At 32.2% G+C, this 22,329-nt stretch overlaps 1 protein-coding gene across 1 annotated transcript; it reads right to left on the bottom strand.

The window, feature by feature from the left end:
* Positions 1 to 338: 338 nt before the first annotated feature.
* LOC110791083 (uncharacterized) lies at positions 339 to 5,576 on the bottom strand. Its single transcript, XM_021995841.2, has 3 exons — positions 4,526 to 5,576; positions 3,641 to 3,953; positions 339 to 1,001 (listed from the first exon to the last, which is right to left on the bottom strand). Exons 1-3 carry the CDS (start codon positions 5,260 to 5,262, stop codon positions 606 to 608), a joined length of 1,446 nt encoding a protein of 481 aa, XP_021851533.1. The 5' UTR covers positions 5,263 to 5,576; the 3' UTR covers positions 339 to 605.
* Between the last annotated feature and the right edge of the window lie 16,753 nt (positions 5,577 to 22,329).

Raw genomic sequence — 22,329 nt, 5'->3', positions numbered from 1 at the left:
AACAGAGGGAGTAGTTAGTAGTTAGGTGGGGTAGGGTAGTAGACTAGCAAAATCAACCGAATGTAATCTAAATCATTTAATATATTTGGGCCTAACATGCAGGAACATTTACTTTCCAGCAAATGGGCTATGGTCCAACCCAATTACATTTTTGGTTTATTTTTTCTTGGTTGAAAGTTGGTATTTTATTTTTGGTTTATTTTTTCTTTTTTTTTGTAATAACTAACAAGTAACAACTACGTACCGAATGCAGTCCTTATAAAATCAATGGTGTCAAGGTAGTCACAATTTATCTAAAATAAAAAAATATAGCTCATGCAATTCTTAAACCATGAAAATCAGATAGATTCATGGACAAACTAAGGATAAAATATGAGTAAATAAATGACTTTGAAGTTTCAACTATTTTACACATGCTCTAAAAAATCTTTGATTTTTTTGAACTTGATACAGAACCGTACATCCTACATATATAACACCACATGATCATCTCATTGGTATAAAGATAATATTTGTAGCTCGTGGTCTAAACAGAGGATATACCAATTCTATCAAAGTTATTGGAGTTGCGCGCTAGTAACTCTCACAAGGATGCATGTCTGATATCACAAAGTACAAGCACAACCCGATGTAGTAGGACCCTTATTAGTGGTGGCTACTTCAATCTTGCTAGTTTGCACCTCATTCAACACATTTCTAGCCCATTCTCTAAAATAAGTATCATTATGTCCAATTTTACCACCTTTAAAGATGGACATACACCGGCGGTCGTCCTCGGGATAGGGACATGGTTCACCATTAGGGTCACGATAAGCACCTTGATGTTTCATACCAGACCAACTTGCAATCCATTGGTAGACATATTGGCCAACTCCAGCTAACTTTAGCCAACCCTTTGGAAAAAACTCCATAATACTACTATTCCTGTCCATTAGGAACATGTTGGTTAATTGGGCGCCATGAGGTGATACCAAAATATCTGTTGCGCTCATCAATTCAACCTGTCATCATTAAAGGGCCACACAATTAATTGCATTAATAACATTAATTATACACATGAAGTAGAATTTCACTTATCTAAATTTAATACGGACTAGGATTTATTTGTGTGTAAAAGTTTTCTAGGAAAAAAAAACATTATTTTTGTTGAACATATCTCAGCCTTATTCTTGTTGCTTATTACTTACGTAGTATTTTTCTAACGAAGATGATAAAGATCGCAACATGCGACCTTTAAGCCGTGTCACAATTATGACATGGCATGCTTATGTGTCATCATTTAAATTGAAAACTAAATATTTAACTTATATATCTTATTATACATGTTTATAAAAAATAGAAAAATCTTAATATTCTAATTTGTTTCCTTCTATATATCGACTACCTTTTTTACATATTTTCGTAGTAAAAGTAATTCATTTATAGTAAAAAAAAAAATATATGATAACTCATAACATACGTGACGCCTATATGTATCAATTAAACTCTGACACATAAGATTGCGACGACTAAATGTTGTCGCAACTTGCGACCTTTTTCTAAAATCAGACCAAATAAGAAAAAAATTAGATCAGACCATACCAAAAAAAAAGCAAAAGTATTCACATAAAATATTCAGACCAGAACAGAAAAGGCAAAAGATATAGACAGAAAATATTCAGACCAGATCAAGAAAAATCAAAGCATAGACTATAAAAATTCAAATCACAGGGTGAATAGAACATAGCCTTATTTATCATAACGTAATTTGTTACAAAAAGTCAAAAAAGTAAGAATAATTAAGTTGAAACAAACGAATCCTATATGCTCCATCAAACAGAAGCAATGGTTTATAATTGCAAAAATGGAAAATCGTACCTCCTATATCCCTAAATGATACTCCCTCCATTTCTTTTTGTTCTTTACATTTGACTTTTTACACGTTTATTAACGACTAATTAATGTACATTGAGATTCCTCAATTGTTTTTTTTATTTAAACAAGAAAAATTACGTTTATTTATAATGTTTTCACTTTTATCAAAATTCTGATGTTGGGAAAATGAGAAAACTCTGATGTTGGGAAAATGAGAAAATTTTAATGTCCCAATGAAAAAGTGTGAAAGATTAAATGATCCAGTGAATTTAATTGGTTAAAATAATCATTTGACAAAATTTTTGATAGAATATTAAAGCAATTATGCGATACTCCCTCCATTTCTTTTTGTTCTTTACGTTTGGACTTTTGCACGTTTATTAACGTACGATAAATACTCTTTTTCTTTTTTATTTTAAATATACATTTATTGTCTCTTTGAATATAGTGCAAATCATCTTTCATTTTTTATTAAAAAAAATAAACTCAAGTAAAACCTCAATCCACTAATCATTACATCAACAAATAAGGTTGTTTTATTTATCAAAATGAACCAATAATGGAAAAGCACACAGATTGCTAACTTAACATACTTGGGAAATTGTAAAGAAATTTAATGAGTTGAAAAAATTGGACCAATTAAAATTAAAAGCTGGCACAAAAATTGACAGTATAATCTAATATATATAAAGGAGGCATATTTGCTGAAATATTAGAGCGCCACCTAGGATTACTATTGGTTTCGGCCAATGAAAAATAAGATTTCTAATTTATTTTTGAATTAAAAAAATCGAGTGCCATGTAGATAATTAATTAGGTGCCACGTAGATATTTTAATTAATTAATTATTATACATATATAAAGGAGACGTATTTGCCGAAATATTAGAGCGCCACCTAGGATTACTATTGGTTTCGGCCAATGAAAAATAAGATTTCTAATTTATTTTTAAATTAAAAAAATTGAGTGCCATGAAGATAATTAATTAGGTGCCACGTAGATATTTTAATTAATTAATTATTAATATATACTATACAACTCTATACAAAATCAAACACTCTAATAATTAAAAAATAAATCTAAAATAAAATTCATCCAAAATAAAACACTAATCCAAAAAATAAAATTCATCCAAAATTAAACACTAATTTAAAACAAATTCAATCCAAAATCAAACACTAATCCAATATTAGAGCACCACGTAGAAAATCTAATGGTTTCGGCCAATAAAAATAAAATTTCAAAATTACTTTTGAATAAAAAAAATTCGAGTGCCACGTAGATAAATAATTAGGTGTCACGTATATATTTTTATAAATTAATTATTAATATTACGCATATACAACTTCATCCGAAGTCAAACACTCTAATAATTAAAAAATAAATCTAAAATGAAATTTAATCCAAAATAAAAAAAACTAATATAATAAAATATATAAAATATAGCAGTTAGTATATATATAGGAGTTTTATTTTAACTTAACAATTTAATAGAATCCGTGCATCACACGAGCTAAAATCTAGTAAGTTTATAAAAGGAAAAATTCTCTCACGTAACAAACATTGTGAGACACCCTAAAAGAAATACGTAACAAAAATAAAATAAAATAGCTAAGGGGAGTACGTAATATAAAAGCAAATGTAAATAACATTTTGAGACACCAAAAAAAAAAAACGTAAAAAACAAAAAATAACGGAGGGAATACTCTGTACGCGCCAAACTAAAAAAATCATCAGTCGTGAATTTGTGATGTAGAAGTACAGAAAGGTATATAGATGGACTAACCTGTTCGCAAAAGGTGAGATTATTAGAATAAGCTACGAATAAGTCGCAGTTTTTAAAGTTATCACATTCAGTTTTAAAAATGTCAATAACAGCTGCATCATTTTTGAAAGATCTAGCCCCAGTCCTCATCAACAGAGTCATTCCGATTTCATCTGCCTTACGATCGACACTTACGTTACAAAACATTCTAGCTTTACACCTTATTAGATCATATGTTTCCATCCTTCTTTGCCTTGACATTCCTCCCTCGTTATGCCTCATAACCACTGCCTCTTCGAAACATACTGGGTTCTCATCTTCGATCCCTTCGAACCTGTGTATAAATATTGCATCATAATCAGCGGCGGAGCCAGAAATTTTTAATTGGGGGGACCAAATTTACTACGATGAATGTTATACAGAATATATTCATATCCATTCAAAAATAAAAAAATATCTTGTGCTCAAAATATAATCTTACCTTTTATTTAATTTGTTAACGTTGGCCATAAAAATCAAGTTGTCTTTAGGGAGAAAAACATAACAACCAATAAATGAAAGAAGAATATGAAAGTAAAAACAAAAAGCAATAATAGCCAACTAAAATTTGCATATATTGAGAGACTTGAACCTGTGATGGGCTATCAAAATGTCCTATAAGTTTACATTTACCATCTCAACTACAAGTTGTTTGTGTTTATTGTTGCAACATTTAATAATTATTCATAGCCGTAGGGGGGGCCATGGCCCACCCCAGCCCCCCTTGGCTCCGCCCCTGATTATGCCCATCCAAATAAAATAAATTCAGACCGAAAGTATAATTCAAAATATTACGAGTCAAAGTCATGAGTTGTTGGAAAGAATAGAAGTAAAAAATTTAAGGAATGAAGGAAGTAGTAAACTTACAGTTCAATATTGACAGGAGCATCAAAAGTGGCTTGCAACACTAAACTTAGCCAAAGACTCATTTTAGCCCTGAGCTCACCCCAATGGTACAACACCCACCTAGACGGTAACTTGCACCCATTCTTCATATGCCATGCGACAAACGGAAAAACAGCGGACAAACCATGCCATATATTATCATAATTATAATGATTATACGACACAAATGTAACGCCTTTCATGAGGGTAGCGTTATGGGGTAACGCATTAGGCCATGCAAGTGCATAATAATTCCATGACCCATCATGTGTATCATGTCCCTTAATGCATAGGACCCTACCCTTAGACTCATTTGAAGGGAACTTTTGGTATTGTACATCCCCTTCGTCATGTGTGTCATACATGGAGCTCATGAACCATGTGTGACCTTGTAGGGCCGTGCTCGAGTACCTTAGGTCCTTCAATGGGAGGAATGTGACCGCATGTCGAAGCTTCTCCTCAGCCGTTGTTGTTGATTCGTCGTCCTTTTTCACGATGGATGACTTAATTTCCGGTGGATATTCAAGGGATGGGATTTGGAAGAGAAGAAAGATGGTTAAACAAATGAGTAAGATGATGATGGAGTGTTTTGGTGAGTAGTTGAAAGATAAATTGTTGTGCTTGGTTTTAGGGTTGTATGATTTTGGTATTAAGGGAGGAATATTAGAGGAATGTAGTGTACTATGGTGTCTTTCACTAGCTTGTGGAGATTTTTCCATGGCAGCGGATTTGTTCTCAGTTGTGCGCACCCTAGCTAGATCGACGACCTTGCATTTTGTTTATGCACGCGCTAAAGCAAAGGTATAGAAGCTTTGCTAATGAAGGTATGGCTTAGCTTCTTGCAGCAAAAGTAAGGGAGGAATTAAATTGAGTATGGGTTTGATTAAATTTGTGAAAACCAAACTTCAATTTTCGAGGGGGTACAATACAAGTGGTTAATATAGTAGTACCACTTACCTAAAACTTGTCAAACGCAAATGGAAAACTCATGTGCTTAGCCAGCAAACCTTGAGCAAATTCTGGAATTGCCTTGATCCTTACGGAACAAGTTACACTACTTTATCTTTACTAATTTGATTCGTAAAGAAGAAAAGGTTTTAATTAAAGAGCTTTATCATGATATGAACCTAACTGTTTTTGTTTGACTTTTTTATGCACAATTTTTTTTGGTAAGACTTTCCTGTACAGTGAAGTATAAACATCGTTGACTTGTTGTCATACAATAAGTCTTATTTGAGGTGGATGTCAACTAATTTTGTTGAGGTGGTGTCGAGGAAGTATTTTCGTATATCAGATATGTGCTTGCAAATGTATATCATAGCAAAATACAAAATAGAAAAAATGACAAAAAAATAAATTAACTGGTATTTTTTAAAGAAAAGTTGTACCTTTTTTTTTTTTACAGAATGGTACTTCTTTTTACATGAATAATACTTCTTTTTTTGTCTTTTAGTTGATATGTGTGTTGCCACACATATCTGATATCCGAAAAAACGACCTCTCTAATACCTACACTTCATTCATGTCTATATATACTCCGTAATATACTCCGTATTGTTCTTGTGATTCTCTCTATACAAAAAAAAAAAAAAAAAACAAAAACAAAAACAAATATCAAGTTTTACGCTATTGTGGGACATTAAAAATTAATCCCTATAGTACGTGTCTTGTTCGAAAACATGAATCTTACAAGAGTTTGCCTTTTCCTACAATGACCATCTCACTAATCTCAAATTTAATTAATTTTTTGTTTCACTACCCTTTCGTGAATATTTTTTCCCCCCTAAAATTCTAAGCAGCAATGTAGGAGATCATTTTCTAAATTTGTTTAGGGATAGAGTTCAATCGCTTTATAGTCAAATAAAAGTTATAGTTTGACCATTATAAAAAAGAAAAACTAATATGAGGGGATGGGCCTAATTTAGTTGTGCTTAGTTAGGTCATGTTAGCTGTATTACCATTTGAAAAGTTCAATAGTCAAGTTGAAAGTTTTCATATATTGCAAATATACTTGGGCCTAAAGATGGCCGTTGGTCGGGCCGGGTTGGGCTTCATGTTGAGTCCACAGGCCGTGGGCCTATCGAGGCGAGCCCTCGTCAGGCCCATGTTGTCGTGTCGGGTCGGGCCGGGTCGAAAAGTTAAAAACAAGTCTCAGGCCCGACCCAAGCCCACGGGCTTTCGTGTTGGGCCAGATCGGGCCGTCGTGGCTAAGGCTAAATTTAGTGTGGTTTGTCGTGTCGGGTCTAGTCGTGTCGTGCGCGCTTTTCCCAAAAAAATTAAGGCCCAGGTCCGGCCCACGCCCCACGACTTCGTGCCCGTGCCGACCGTGCTTTTTTCGTGCTTGTGCCCAGCCGGGCTTTTACGGGCCGGGTCGGGCCGACCCACAACCATCTTTCACTAATGGGATAATGGGTGTTTTCATCATTCCATGGCCTAGAGAGGGTGTTTTCATTTTTTACAAGAAATGGATGATCAGTTTCTTAGATTAATGGTCGTAATGTATGAAAGGGAAAAATAGGGAGGTATCCGTTTGTTAAATATTGCACCATGTTGACTTTATGTTTTCCAAAATACAACTTTGACTCATAATCTCTCGAATTAAATATAAATAAAAATTATAAAAAATTGATATTTAGAAAATGTATATCGATGCATATAAATCACAAAAGATGACCAAAAATTTAATATGAATAATATGTGTAAAATACAAAATGATGTGATATTTAAGTAACAGATGGAATATACTTCGTATGTTTATTGAGTACATAGCATCAAACTAATATCCGAATCCGAGTCAACCCTGAAATGACTTTTCATCGGCGTGCCCAATGCCCTAGTTAAAGTACCAAATTCCACACTTCTGTAGATCTTAGGGTTGGTATTAGGGCTGTCAAATCTCAACCCGAACCGTTGAACCCGCTGGGTTAATCCGATTCGTTAAGAACCCGAACCGTTAATAACCCGTTAGTTGGAATCCGAAAAGTAACCGAACCGATAACATTCAACCCGAACCCGAACCGTCTCGAAAATATTAAACCGATTAAGACCTGATACCCGATAACAAACCGTCATGCGTCAACCCGAAACCGTTTCTACCCGAACCGAATGGACCTGAAAACCGTTAATGACCCGATTTATTTCAACCCGAACCGTTTCAACCCGGGGAAAACCCGTTCACAACCCGAACTGTTTCAACCCGAACTGTTTACAACCCGAACTGTTTCAACCCGAACCGTTTACAACCCGGACCGTTTCAACCCGGACCGTTTACAACCCGGAATGTTTCAACCCGAACCGTTTACAACCCAAACCGTTTACAACCGGTAACCCGTTTACACCCCGTTTAATTCAAACCGTTCATAACCCGCCTCAAAAATAAGTTTTTACTTCTAATATTTTCCGTCAAACCAAACAGAGCCGAAATGCTAAGATATCAAATGATATACTCCGTAATTCGTAAGTAATTGTACTTCTTAAACCTTTATAAATCAAAGATATAATTCAATGTGCGTTGTTCAACCGAGTATTCGAACTGTTGTTTATCAACCGACTAAGTAACTAAACATGTTATCATTTAACATATTGTTCTGTATTAGATGTATTTCCAATATAGATATATTATTGTATAGTTATAGTCTTGTAGAATTGAATGTGCTCTCTTTTATTGACTCGTATTCAACTGACAAATTGTCTAATCGATCATTAAACTAAATTGATCTAATTCAATACCTTATAAGCTTATAAGCTTTTAACTTAAGAACTAATCGAAAAACTATGCTATTTTAATTGAATCGACTTAATTCATTAACAATTGAACTTGTTTGTCTCGTTTCGTTAATGAACATGTTAGTCTCGTTGTTGTTTAAACCAATATGAATATATGACAAACTTGTATTTACAAACTTTACAAATTCATTACGTATTAATTCATCATTATCGATTATTAATTACTACGTTATTAGTAGTTAGTTCATCAATACATGTTTCATAATACTCTGGCATGGTGGGGGAGCGCATAGATGATTTTGATTCCATTTGTATCATTTGATTGATAAATATTACATGACATAATAAAAGATATTGACTGACTTTTCTTAATTAAGTTTATGAAATTAATTGGATAGTGAACATTACTACATTAGTTGTTCATCAAAAAGAAAATAACATTAGTTATAAATCATGTAATCAAATTATATGGCCTCTTTTACGTGTCACTTTGCTTTAATAATTTAGATATTATTGTATAAACGTATTGAAAATTGTGATTTTAGTAATATCTCGACATTGTTTGTAATTTGTATCCGAATTGATCTAACTAAACATGAAACCTACCCGATATGAACCCGACCCGATATAAACCCGACCCGATTACAATCCGGCTAAACCCGTTAACAAACCGAACCGAATTGACCCGACCCGACTACAAACCGACCCGACACGGTATGAACCCGACCCGATATGAACCTAAACCGATATGAACCCGACTTAACCCGGTTTTGACCCGACCAAATATGAACCGACCGGATATGAACCCGACCGATACAAACCCGACCCGTGATGAACCCGACCCGATATGAACACGACCCGATATGAACCCATAACACATAACCCGAATCCGTACCGAACCGTTAAATTTTCAAACCGACCTGAACCGAACAGATAGCAAAATGAACCGGTTTCAACCCGAACCGATGAACCCGAACCGAAACCGAACCGATGACCCGATTTGACACCCCTAGTTGGTATCATTCAAATATACGAAGTAGGAAATAGGATACTTGACAATAAATTACTTAGTTCCCCGAATTTAATACTACGCTCAATTACAAATTTACAACATCATTGGTCTTACGATAATGTTGTTACTATTCTTATATGCACGCGATGTGTGCGAAAGTATATACATTTATATAAAAATTAAAATTGTGTTATTATAATTAATCACCATAAACAAAAAACAAGAAAAATTATTCACAAAGTTCATCTAAAAAATATTACTCCTCCGAATCTAAATGTTTTTTCCATTTGCTATTTTACGCGGTAATTAAGGAGAAAGAAAATAAAACAACATTGAGAGTTGATATGCATTTATTGTTGTATTTTATTGGGAGTTGTTGTCTTTGCTGATTTTTTACACAAGAAAACAAAACAACTTTTAAAGTTTTGACTTGCGAGAGCCAATAGAATTTAAAGAATCAAAATGTCAACTCATCAATGCATCAATACTTAAACTAACCAATGAGATTGCATGATTTTATATTAATAAACCAATGAGATTAAAAGGTTAAAAGGGAAAGAAAACAAATTAGAATATTATTTTGGGACACTTAAAAAGGAAATGGGAAAAACATTTAGATTCGGAGGGAGTATAAATCATCGATCATAACATGAACCAAACATGTAAATAGTGAAAAAATGTAATAACCATGCCTTACCTGATGAAAAATCTAAATTGTGGTACCAATGTAAAAAAAAAAAGTAAACGTACATATAACGTGTTTCACTTTTATTATGTTGCTCGCAATATATTGCCTAATTCATGCACTTATTCGCCTAGTCGCTTTGCAGCACATAACTAACACTATAAGAATATTTTGGATTAAAACATTCTACTTGTGTAGGTAGCACCCAAGAAAAACTTTGGTACCGAAGGTTGAGAATTATTTTTTCAAGAGCCAATTACATCTTTATGCTACATAAACGTAAACCATATCCCTTTTAATTTTAAGCTCAATATGAGCTAATTAAAATCAGAAGAGTATTTAGTTATAGTAGATTGAAACCTGTTGAAGTACTTATTTTATTTAGGTAGTTAAGCAACCTAAAATGTGTTGTGCAAGGTCGAAATAATAATCAATAAACCAAATAAGATATTGATTTCCCCTTAAATAATCAGATATTAGTTTGACCTTCGATCTTCCGAATTTTTTATCTTCGTTTTCGTCCAATATAAAACTTTAGACGACTCATTATTTTACCAACATATATTATTAATCAACTTTATTACTATATTTTTTGGTCCTACATCTTTATTGTATAATTATGCAGAGCATCATGTTCTGTTTTTTAGTACATTTTATTAAACATTCATCTTTTACCGAGTAAAGTGTAGTTTTTACCTACATCTCTTGTGTATATATAAATATTCATATTATTTTTTTTGCTATTAATCTTGAAAAGTGAATACTATATTTTATTTTACTGTATAATTTGATGCATTTTTACTACTTTGTATTTACTCCGAATTGAATCTTGAAAAATGAATACTACATTTATTATTTACATCTTTACCGAATAATTGTTGTCATTAAATAATCTTATTTTGATTTTTATCCACAATCGGATTGTTCCCTTAGAAAAATAGCATAAGTTGCAAATTTGCATTAAACCTTCCATAAATCTTGTAATTAATTATAGGATTTTTTGGTATTTATTACCTTAAAAATACACCATTTTTGTATTTACTACCTTATGAAAAATTTATTTTAAATTACTACCTTAAAGTTCCATTTTTTTGTATTCACTATCATTTTACAGTTTTCTCATTTTAAAATTGAGATATCTCTCTCTTTTCTTAATCATTTTAAGTGATTCAAAACTCATTTTTCTCATTTATGTGTAAGGATTCCATAGGGATCTTACTTTTTAACATTTCATAAAATTTTAAACAAATTAAATATTATTTGTAAAATTTTAAAATATTTATGAATTATCAAACGATTTTTTTTTAAAGGACTTTCTCAATGAAATCCCTGTAGAAAAAGAAAAATAATGAAATTTGAATCACTTTAAACGATTAAGAAACGAACGAGATATCTTAATTTTAAAATGAGAAAACTGTAAAGTGGTAGTAAATAAAAAAAATTGGAAGTTTAAGGTAGTAATTTAAAATAAAATTTTCATAAAGTTGTAAATACAAAAGTGATGTATTTTAAAGGTAGTTAATACCAAAATTTCCTTAATTATATACTAGTTTGTACAAAAGCATAAAATTACTAAGTCAATATAAAAATTAAGAATGTTTACCTATAATTAAGAAACATCAAGATGAACACGAATATCATGTTTGGACTTTTTTTTGATAGTATGGAGTACATGTTTGGATTTGTATTATACTTATCCCGGATTAAGACATTAAATAATAACGATAATGTAATTCAAGAAAATCACAACAGTAAATGACAAATCGAAACTTCAAAACTATTCTTCAACCAATCCACCATTGGTGAATAAATATTCTTCCGTAAAATGTGATTTGTATCCTATAATCTATGTGATTTTGCAACGAACTAAGGTAGGCGTGAGTGGTTAATAACCTCTTGCTCCGTAACTAAGGTTTCGGGTTCGAGTATTGGGTATGGAAAAAACCTCAGTTGGGAGGGATCTTGCCTATCGAGGTACCCATACAAACTCCCGCGGGAGATTAATCCACTCGCCGAATGCAGTGGAAACTGCTCATAGTGGAACAAAAAAAGAAATCTATGTCGTTTTGCTTGCGATATGAATCGCTTTGCTAAATTTGTTCATGATCATATGATCCGGATAACAACTCTAACAACGGTGTTCTATTATGATAGAGAAGTGAATTTAACTCCACCAATTTGATCATTTTATAGTCCATTTTTTAATAGAAATGTTACATTATTAATTTTGGTTATCTTGTTGGGGATTGTTGTAATGTGTGATGGTCCATGTGGAGATTGAAATTATATTATTTCCTCCCTATTTCTAAATGATACAAATTTTATTTTAGATTTTGCTTGATTAGTTTTATGAAATTTATTTGGAATACTTAAACAAATGTTGGTTTCTATATTTATTAGGTTGATTGGAATTATTCTTCAATTTATTTCATAATTTTTGAAGATTTGATTCGAAATAGTCAATCATCATATCTATATTATTAAAATTTCAATATAAAGATATGTAACCTTACTATTTTTATATTCTCTTTTTCAATGTCATTATACTTCCATTTTTGTTGGTGCATGAGTTGAAGATTGAGATTTGGTAGTCTTTCGTGCTTCACTACTTTGCTTTTACAATATAGATATTTTTTTGAATGGTTGGTGTTGTTATGAGTACTTTGGGCCAACATTGAGCCGGTTTTTAATTTAATTTTTACCGTATTATTTAAAATATTAGATAAACAAAAGGTTAATTTAATTCAGATTTTGGATTGGATACTCACCAAATTTTAATTCAGGTCTAAATTAAACTCGATCAGTTCATATTGGATTAAATATTTCAAAACCGATTTTTTGTTACATAATATTTTGTATTTAATGTCTTGAATTATTAGAACTATGTCATAAACATTTGTATTTGCATATATAATTATATCACATGTCAATTAATATTGATGGAATGCAAACTCAAAACATTATTTCAGACTAAAATATGCCCCTTCCTTTGTACTGAATGTTTGATTTTTTTTTTTTTTAAAAAAACCTTCCTTATTTATTTGTACTTTTATTCAATTTATTCAATACTTTTATTATACTTTGTTAACCCTTTTATTAGTAGTTTTAATTCTCCTTATTTCTTTCTTAATTGGTGCATGATTGAAGACGTAAATTGATAGGTTGCCTTTTAAGTGGGTATGATGCGGCATAGTTGAGAGAGGAGTATTTGGGGTTTGATTAACTCTCATTACTCACCACTTTGCTTTAATTAATTATATATATATATATATATATATATATATATATATATATATATATATATATATATATATATATATATATATATATATATATATATATATATATATATATATATATATATATATATATATATATATATATATATATATATATATATTCAATATTCTATGGCTAAAGTGTATAGTGCTTCCACGTTGCACCATATATTTCTGACGAAATTTGAAAGTGAATAATTTATTTAAATTGTTTCCTTACTTACTTTCTGCCATGTACTGGTTGATTATTGTTATTACTATTTCATGACCCAATTAATTGTGCGTTACTGGTTGATTATTGTTATTACCATTTCCGTGACCCAATTAATTGTGCGTGAATATTCTTGTTGATTTGCCTTTCACTTTTTATAAATTGCCTGAATTTTCTTAAATAGCTTCGCATGAGAGGTGAGGATTGGGGTTTTGGAGCGCTCTCATTCTCCATTACTTTTATTTAATAATATAGATTTAATACAATTTTCTTAATTCAAATTGTTGATGAGGGTACTATAGACTATTCTATAGAGGGACACCTAAAAGTCATTTACTTAAAAGACCTCAAGAGTTCCATTATATAATAGAGAAGAAATAGTGCAAATCACACATGTATAAACAAGAAATAGTGATTTCCCTCTAATCTTTTTCATTTAAATGAAGAAATTTAATTAGGCTCCATAATTGTCTTGTATTTGTCTTTATTACTCATTCACACACAAAACAATGTCCTGAATTGGGTAAAGAATTGGTGAAGTGATAGATATGTTCTCTCCACTAACTAAAACTAGTCTTATATGCACGCGATGCGTGCGAGATTATACACAAACTAAAAAAAAGATGGATATATTGTCACAAACCAGACCAAATTACATAATTCGTGGTGATTTTACTTAAAATAAGAAATGAACACAATTTACTCAAATCCAGTAATAAAGTAAAAACAACTAAAACAGTTCAAAATTTGCATCATATTACTATATTTCTTCTTTCGTAGATATTTTTCCCGGATTGTTGATTCTTCTCCTTGATGCGTCTCCACTTTTGATGAACTCGGAAAAAATCAAAAAAATTCAAAAATTTAGAAAGAATCAATTAACTCATAAATTCAGAAAATAATCCCAAAAATTTCAGAAATATTAAATCAAAAACTAAATGAGTTAATGAACCTCATAATACAAAACACCAAACTGCTTGATCAAATTAAACCCGAAAAATGTATGCACCCCCAATTTCAATCAACCAACTCAAGTATAAATTGAAATCTCTTTATCGACAAATTTTATATTCATAACATTGGCTTTCATGATGAGTATAAATTCAAATCAGCAAATGTTATGACTATAACCAACTCAATTTCAATCAACCTTCAATGCCAAAACGATTAAAAATAATATTCGTATCGACTTTAGCTCCAATATCCGTCTAATGCTCGAAATTATCCATAGACAATACACAAATTATCCTAAACTCCCAGTTATAACTAATAGCTCCAATTGTTTGGTTTGATCAGTTGTTGTGAATAACAAAATTTGTCAAAAAAGTAACAGTTGCTCTAATTATTATGAGCTAGTCATGTACACAGACAGTACACAGATTTTAGCATGAACAATAAGCAATTGTTCACAATTATAGATTATTTAGCATGAATAATAAGCAAATGTTCACATTTATATATAAAAGGTCAGCTATATCTGGAAAAATATCAACTACATAATACACAGCAGATTATCTCATATGGGTAACAAAATTCCAATTGCAGATCTTGAAAAATACAGAATTTTACCTTTAACATTGGTCTTCGTCGTCCCTGGTGTAGTCACCACATAGCCATCATCATCCAACTCCAGCTGCCCACCCAAAAACTTAGTAGCCGGTTCATGCCCTATAGCAAAAAACAACCCAGAAACTTGCAAATCCTTAACCTCCCCACTGACCGCATAAAACCTTCAAAAAAGCATCAAAGTACCCAAAACAAATGAAAAAAATCAAACCAAAAATACAGAGCAAATACTAACAAAAATATCGAGGCTTTAGTCATCAATTTCATTAAACCCAAAAATAAACCCATAAAAATAGCAAATTAAATCAATCTAAAATAAAAATCACATCAAAAAATTAAAAAATAATAAACAAATAAATGTTGGGGTTAGGGTGTCAAGGCTAGGGTCTTGAAACTTGCAAGTAGATTAGTAGATCTGCACGCACGCAACGGAATGAATAAATGATCTTGCAAGTAGAATAGTAGATATGCACGCACGCAACGGAATGAATAAATGATCTTGCAAGTAGAATAAGTTTCAAGATCCAGGCCCATCATCTAACTAAAGCAACACCCAGAAACTACAATTACTATCGTATCAACAATTTGTCACAGCAATTCTCAACCTCATAGTAACAAAAATAATCCACATAAACACCTTAACACTCAAAATCCCTTATCAAACCTAACAAAAAAGAGTAATTTAGTTTATTAAGAGCAAATATTAATGAATTTCTTACATTTGTAGCAAACTAAAATGACACCTGTAATTCAACCTTTAGAGATAGATTAATCTCTCCTGCCCTTTCTCTCTCCTCCATCATCATCGTCTTCACCAAAATCCAATTTATTCTCTTCAACATTAGAATTATTACATGTTTTAGCTAACAGACACATGTTTTAGCTTCTATTCAATGCAATCATGAAACCTCAAAGAACAACAAATCATGAAGGGATTGGCTAATGGTGGATACCTCTAGTTCGGAAAAGCCATTTCAGCCTCGGTCATCCACATCTCAGAGGCATCGTGTGCATATTTAGGACTTAATGCTGCACCCGCTGATCCTGTACCATAAATAATAACAGTAATATTGAGCTATGATTGTTATAATCCGCAGAAACAACACTAATTATGAATGCACATAATCCATTGACAAACAACCCAAAAATCATCATGAGAACACTGTTCATAGTCATGGGTTCACCGCCATAATAACGATACAGGAGCACTGAAGGAATTGCAAGATACATAAAAGTTGATTAAAACAGCCATAGACAAAAAATTGAATAAACCGCCATAGACAAAAAATTGATTAAAACCGAACCAGTAGGTGTATTGAAATTATTAAAACCTAACTATCTAAAACAACATGAATCCTAATAAAAACCAACTATAATTCATACTACAGAACATTCGAATCGAACATAAACGATGACCCACATGATAATTTCCGATGATATTCAAGGCATGATACTGCAAAGTAACAATCACACACTAAAGAACCTGAAACAACTTCGTGCTTAACCATGAAAAATTGAGAGTCGAGTATTAAATAAACCAAGCAACACGCTTCCCTTCTTATCATTCTACATAATCACTTAAACCAAAATGCAGGAAGCAAGTTATGTTCATGTCTGATCAACCAAACACAATCAAGTAAACAACCAAACTACCCAAAATCTAAAAACCATCAAAAAAAATGAACATGTTCTGTATAAATCAAGGAAAAGAAGGATTACGAAAACAGGTGAATAGCAGCTTACTCTTGCAATTACCTGTGACAGGAAACTCTAAAAATGAACAGACATGAACATGTTACAACAAACCCCAGATCAGATTACTCCGTCAACAAAAATGAACATGTTCACATCCAAAAATCAAATTACAGCAACCCCAGATCAGATTATTCCATGTTTGACGAAAATAAGAGCTCATAGCTATCCATTAAATTCCAAAATTTGTATTGAGTCACCCAATTATGCAAAACCTTTCGCTTAACTAAAACGAACCAATTCTAATTGAATTTGAGGAGACAAATTAATACTTTTCATAGCATAATCATGAGACATAATTTCAATTACCCATGAATTTCCTAAATTAGCACAAAAAATCGAGCCACCCATTTGTACGAAACCTTCAGTTGACTAAATTTACAATAACAAGAAATATTTACATCCCTTAGATTGCAAAATATTTCTTGGTATATTATCCCGAGGGCTTTTTAGTAAAGTAACTTTTCGTGTCCCCCAAGAAATTTACAATAACACCCTTCACTGTTTAACAGTGTGCCAGACCCCTCCAATTTCTAACGCCAAAATCTCCATAATTGACGGACAGAAATTTATGGCAGTCAAATTTGAATTTAGAAGTTGAAATCAACTCATCCCACATCGTAAAAGTGAGAGACTAGGCCAAACCAGGTTGTATAAAAGACAAATGAATCGTTAGCCTTCCTCACGCAGCCACGCAACGAGAACAAAATTGATCGGCTTTTGCTGGTGTTGCTGCTAACGGTGCTGCTACTGGCGGTGTTGTTGCTGCGGCGGCGTTAGGGATTTGGCTCGATTACATTTCAAGCTTACCTCTAATACCGAAAGCATCAATTTCGGGTCGTAATCTATGATTTTGGTTGTATCTTCTCTAATACTCCGCCATTGAAGATATAATCAATGGAGCGGGCTGTTCGAGAATGCTTTGGTTTCCTATTTTGATTTTGAGATATTGCAATTTGCAAACAAAACCTTTTCGGTAAAATGGTTTTAAAAAACAATTACAATCATTTAGTGGTTTTATATTTTTTGTTTTATTTTTCCCCTTACCCCATTACCCCGCTAATCATCTTCTCGCTCCTCCCATGGTTATCGCCAAAAATGGTGATGATTTTTGTGGTTATCGGCACCATAAACAATGGAAATTTTTTTAATCTCCACCCAATTGTAATCATGGCAGTCCGAACCTCAGATTTAAAAGAAGGAATGATGATCATATTCAGAAACATAGCCATCGGGTAATTTTCCTAAAGTTTTTTGCTTCGAATCTTTTTCAAGTTAATCTCAAAATTACTCAACTATGGTGAATTGGTGATAAATTTATGGATTTGGATAAAGAAAGTTTTTCATTTTTGGTTTTAAGGAAGAATGGAAGGCATACTCCGTAATTTTATTATTGAAAAGAAGGTTTACAGTTTGCACTCTTTGTTTTGAAATACAAGTGTATAGCATGCTCATAAGCTAGAATACAGGTGGCTGGGACCTAAGTGGGTACATGATGACAATCTAATAAATAATAATCTATACTTTTAACAAAATTTTGTAATTTAATTTCAAGGGAGCCTAAAACTAAAAGTATTTTTGTTTCAGTTTTGAGAAAAATGAAATAAAATTGGATTTGAGTTTTAAAAAATTAAAAACTGAAAAGTAATAATGATGGTTTTAAAAAAAACTAAAAACTGAAAACTAATGTTGATGGTTTTAAAAAAAACTATTCGTATGCCGAACAAACTCTTAGTTGGTAATTTTGATGTTAATTGGTTGTTGTAAACTCACTGTAATGGAGAGAGAGAAAGGAAAGGTGGGAAAGGAGGAGAGAGAAAATGAAAGGGAGCATGGTCATTTGGTCCATATTTCAGTAATTGTTTGTGTGATAAACATAAAGTAGTTAAATTTAAGTGATCAAAATTGGAATTTTAGAGGATTAATTAAGTCGATTTCAAATAATGATTAAGAAATGAATAAAATTACTAATTAGTGACGAACTAACATGCGTTACTATCTTTTTACGACTTCCCTCAAGTGGGAGTAAATTAAAAATACGAATAGATCTTCATTAAGGTCTAATAATGTTTATTTTCACCAAAAAAATAATAATCAAACAATGGCCTACTGATTTTTATATCATCGATACCATCGGCATCGAAATGTACGAGATGTATTTAGAGCCATGGCCGGTCCTAGCATTTTAGAAGCCTGATACGAAACGTTAATAAGAAAAGAAGTCTTTAGTGCAACTCCAATGGTTAGCTAAAATGTGGTGTAACTAAATTTGCCACATTAAAGTTTTTAAGTTACAAAGTGTACTCTGCTTTTTATGCTTTTATTTCTGTACTTTGGTACTACTCTTTACCATTGCTTTTTCATCATATAAAAATATGTGTATATATCCGTACATTGTTGCACTATTTAGATATTTTTATTATAGACATGTCAAATTTGTTGTATATAAAATTTATGAACATTATTTCTTGCCTATTATTTGAGGTGATTAAATGTAATATAATACTAATACAATATTTAGTTTTTAAATACCCGCACGCATCACGTGCATCGAGATCTCACTGGCCGCTTTTCCAGTTCTATTCATTTTTCAAGAAACATCACAGAGGTTCGATAAATTCGGATTAAAACTCATGTTCTTATTCGTTTGATCTTTGTGTTGAGGTTTTTTAATCATCAATTGGTGGAGATGGAGAAGGAGGCGGAATCGCTCGGCCCTTTTCACGTTGAATCTCTTCGAAAATCAAAACCCTCATCATCATCTAACCAGTTGAGTTTCACAATTTCTTATTTTCGTTTAATTACGGTTTCAATTTTGCTTTACTTATGTCAATTTGGTGTTATGTGAATTTGGACTTTTTTTTTGGGTGAAGTTTTTAAAGAGGCGAATTTATGATTTTTGGATAAATTTGTTTTGATTGGATATTGTTGATGTGATTTTATAGTGTTTAGTCTAGAAATGATTAATTTAGGGTGGGTAGTTTAGCATTACCTTAGATCTTTGTTTACAATCCATGGTCAATCAATTAGGTTATCTCTAAAATCGGATATTCGTGTCATTCAATATTTTCTTCCTGTTTTGGATTTTGGTTGTTTGTTTTTATTTAATGTTTATTTAAATTATCTTCTTATTCAAATTGTTACCATTAATTTAAACTTAGTAAATAAGAAACTTTAATGAATTGATGATTACTACGAGTGATCAACGCGGCCTTAAAACCAAGAGCTCTTCTTCTTAGTCGCAAACCACCCATTCACGAATCACGGTAGTAGGGGAAGATCAGTACTTGAGAGCTGGCATTGTTGGTCTCCCTAATGTTGACAAATCCACTCTTTCAATGCTGTTGTAAGCCAGTTTTTCTCCCTCATTGACTCTCAGTTCTGTTGTTTGGTTCTCCTTCATTGACTCTCCCTAATGTTGACGAGTGTTGTAACGTGTTTGATCAAATGACAACATTGAGAAATGCCTCAAAATTTGTTTGTTTTTTGAATTTCTGAGATTAAGTTTTTGTTCATTACCTTAATGATTGTGGGTAGCTGTTGATTGTTTTGGTCTTTATTGGCTATGGCAGCTTTAGACAAGAATGAACAATCACTGAATTTTCTATAGCAAGAATGAACAATCACTGAATTTTCTATAGCAAGAATGAACAATCAGTGAACAATTATTAAAGACAAAAGTGTCTAAACAACATAGAATTGTGCAAGTTTTTTTTCTATAGAAAGAAGCAGAATTACATTAAAATAAACATATCAATTAGATTCTTTTGTTTTCATTAGTTCAGTTGTTCTGATTAGTTCATTTAATCTGGTCAACTACGTTAAGTTTTTCGTTTGTTCAGTTCAGTTTTTTCAGATTTGTTCATTTGTTTCAGATTAGTGGACATATTTGTCATGGGAGGACACTCAAGGGAAAGTGGACATCTTTGTCATGGGAATCGAAAGTGGAGGCATTGTGTCTGGTGTTGGACGCTATCTCAAATCTCAAAATCCTAATGTAAAGGTATCATCTATTTATATATTAAGTGATGGGTAACAGCTGAACATCTACTAATTGAGAATGCAAAGTTGTTTTAATTGTTGGTCTCCCCTTTTTGTAAATTGAAGTTCGTATTTATTCTCTCTCCCCATTTTATTTTATTTATCTTCCAAATTGAATTTCAACCCTCTTCTTCATAAAACGTTGTGGGTTTCTATCAATTCTCGACAAAATTTCTCACATGGGTAAGCTTTAATTTCCCTATTTTCTTTTTTTATAATACCATTTGTAGTTAAATATCCTGAAAATGGTGGCTTTTGCTGCTTTCTTTCTAGAGATTTGTAAATGGCCCTAATATTTCTGTACAGATCCGTTATTTCTAGAGATTTATGAATGGCCCTAATAAGTTTTCGCTTGACTAAAAATGTGTCCTTTTATTTTTATAGTGTTTTTGCCTTATTTGGCAGTTAGGGTTTTAAAATTGTAGTGATAAATTTTATTTTTTGGGTGGATTTTGTTTAAGAATTTGAAATTAGCAGCATTATTATCTGGATCGAATATCATTTTGCTTATTAATGGGTGTTTCTGAATTTCAGGAAATTCTCATTAGATTTTTTAGCTGGAGTCCGGAGACACCACTATCAGTGTTTGAGAAGCCATTAATCCCCATGTAAGTCCCCTTATCTTTTTCTGTTTTCTTCATGTCGTTTTATTTAATTGGAATTTTAATTTAATTAGTTTAGTTGAGGAAATTTCAAGTTATTGATCGAAAATGTAATCACTTTGAGTGCTTCTGATTATCTTTTGCTTACCCAGGATGGTATGTGATTTTTTTTTTGTAATTATCTATTTGTGGAAATACTTGCTAACTCCAGAACCCGATGAAGCTTATAATTGAACGACAACCATGGTCAATTAACGAGGTAGGACTCCCATACCCAACCTACTTCAATCCCAGCTCAGATGAGGAGATCATAGCATGACAGTCTAACATCGGGAAGATGAATCGGAAGTACTTCATCAGCTTTGCTGGGACCCCACACAAGCGTTGGGAGAGCATAAGATCGATCCTCATTGCACAATGCACTTCTGCTCCTAATAAAGTCTGCAACTTCTTAAACTGTATAGGAGAATCATGTGTTGAATCAGCACTTTTTGAGAAACTTTTCATGGCATCAGCCTTCAGCCTCCAAGGCACAGTCCAACGAGAAAGTCCATGTTTGATTCTCTCATTGCTGGTTGCATCCCTGTTGTGTTTGATCCATTCATGACACATTGCCGAAAAATATGAAGATCTTCAAAGGTATTCTCAATTTTGTTTTATTTTTCCCTAATTCTATTATTTTTATGGGAAAACTTTGATTGATGGTAATTTTTGGTTGTGCAATTAGTCTGAACATGTTGCACACTAACACCCAAAAAAATGAACATGCTGCACACTAACAGCATCACTCCACACAACAACTGTTGGACAAGCCACAGTAGCTAAGCACCAGCAAAGCAGCAGTATTGCTTACAATTTTTACTGAGAACCATTTTGTAAACAGTAAGCCAAATACACTGCAATACTGAGAACC

The sequence above is a fragment of the Spinacia oleracea genome, chromosome 4 (assembly GCF_020520425.1).
Source record: "Spinacia oleracea cultivar Varoflay chromosome 4, BTI_SOV_V1, whole genome shotgun sequence".
Lineage (NCBI taxonomy): Eukaryota > Viridiplantae > Streptophyta > Magnoliopsida > Caryophyllales > Amaranthaceae > Spinacia > Spinacia oleracea.
Note: the sequence above shows the minus strand (reverse complement) of the source record. Positions and strands in the feature narration are given on the sequence as shown.

What these genes read in the sequence shown, in the direction of transcription:
- LOC110791083 (XM_021995841.2), bottom strand. Translation starts at nt 5,262, where the DNA reads ATGGAAAAATCTCCACAAGCTAGTGAAAGACACCATAGTACACTACAT. An exon ending in GCTCCTGTCAATATTGAACT is followed by an intron (nt 3,954 to 4,525) that starts GTAAGTTTACTA and finishes ATTTATACACAG; the next exon opens with GTTCGAAGGGATCGAAGATG. An exon ending in ATCTCACCTTTTGCGAACAG is followed by an intron (nt 1,002 to 3,640) that starts GTTAGTCCATCT and finishes TAATGATGACAG; the next exon opens with GTTGAATTGATGAGCGCAAC.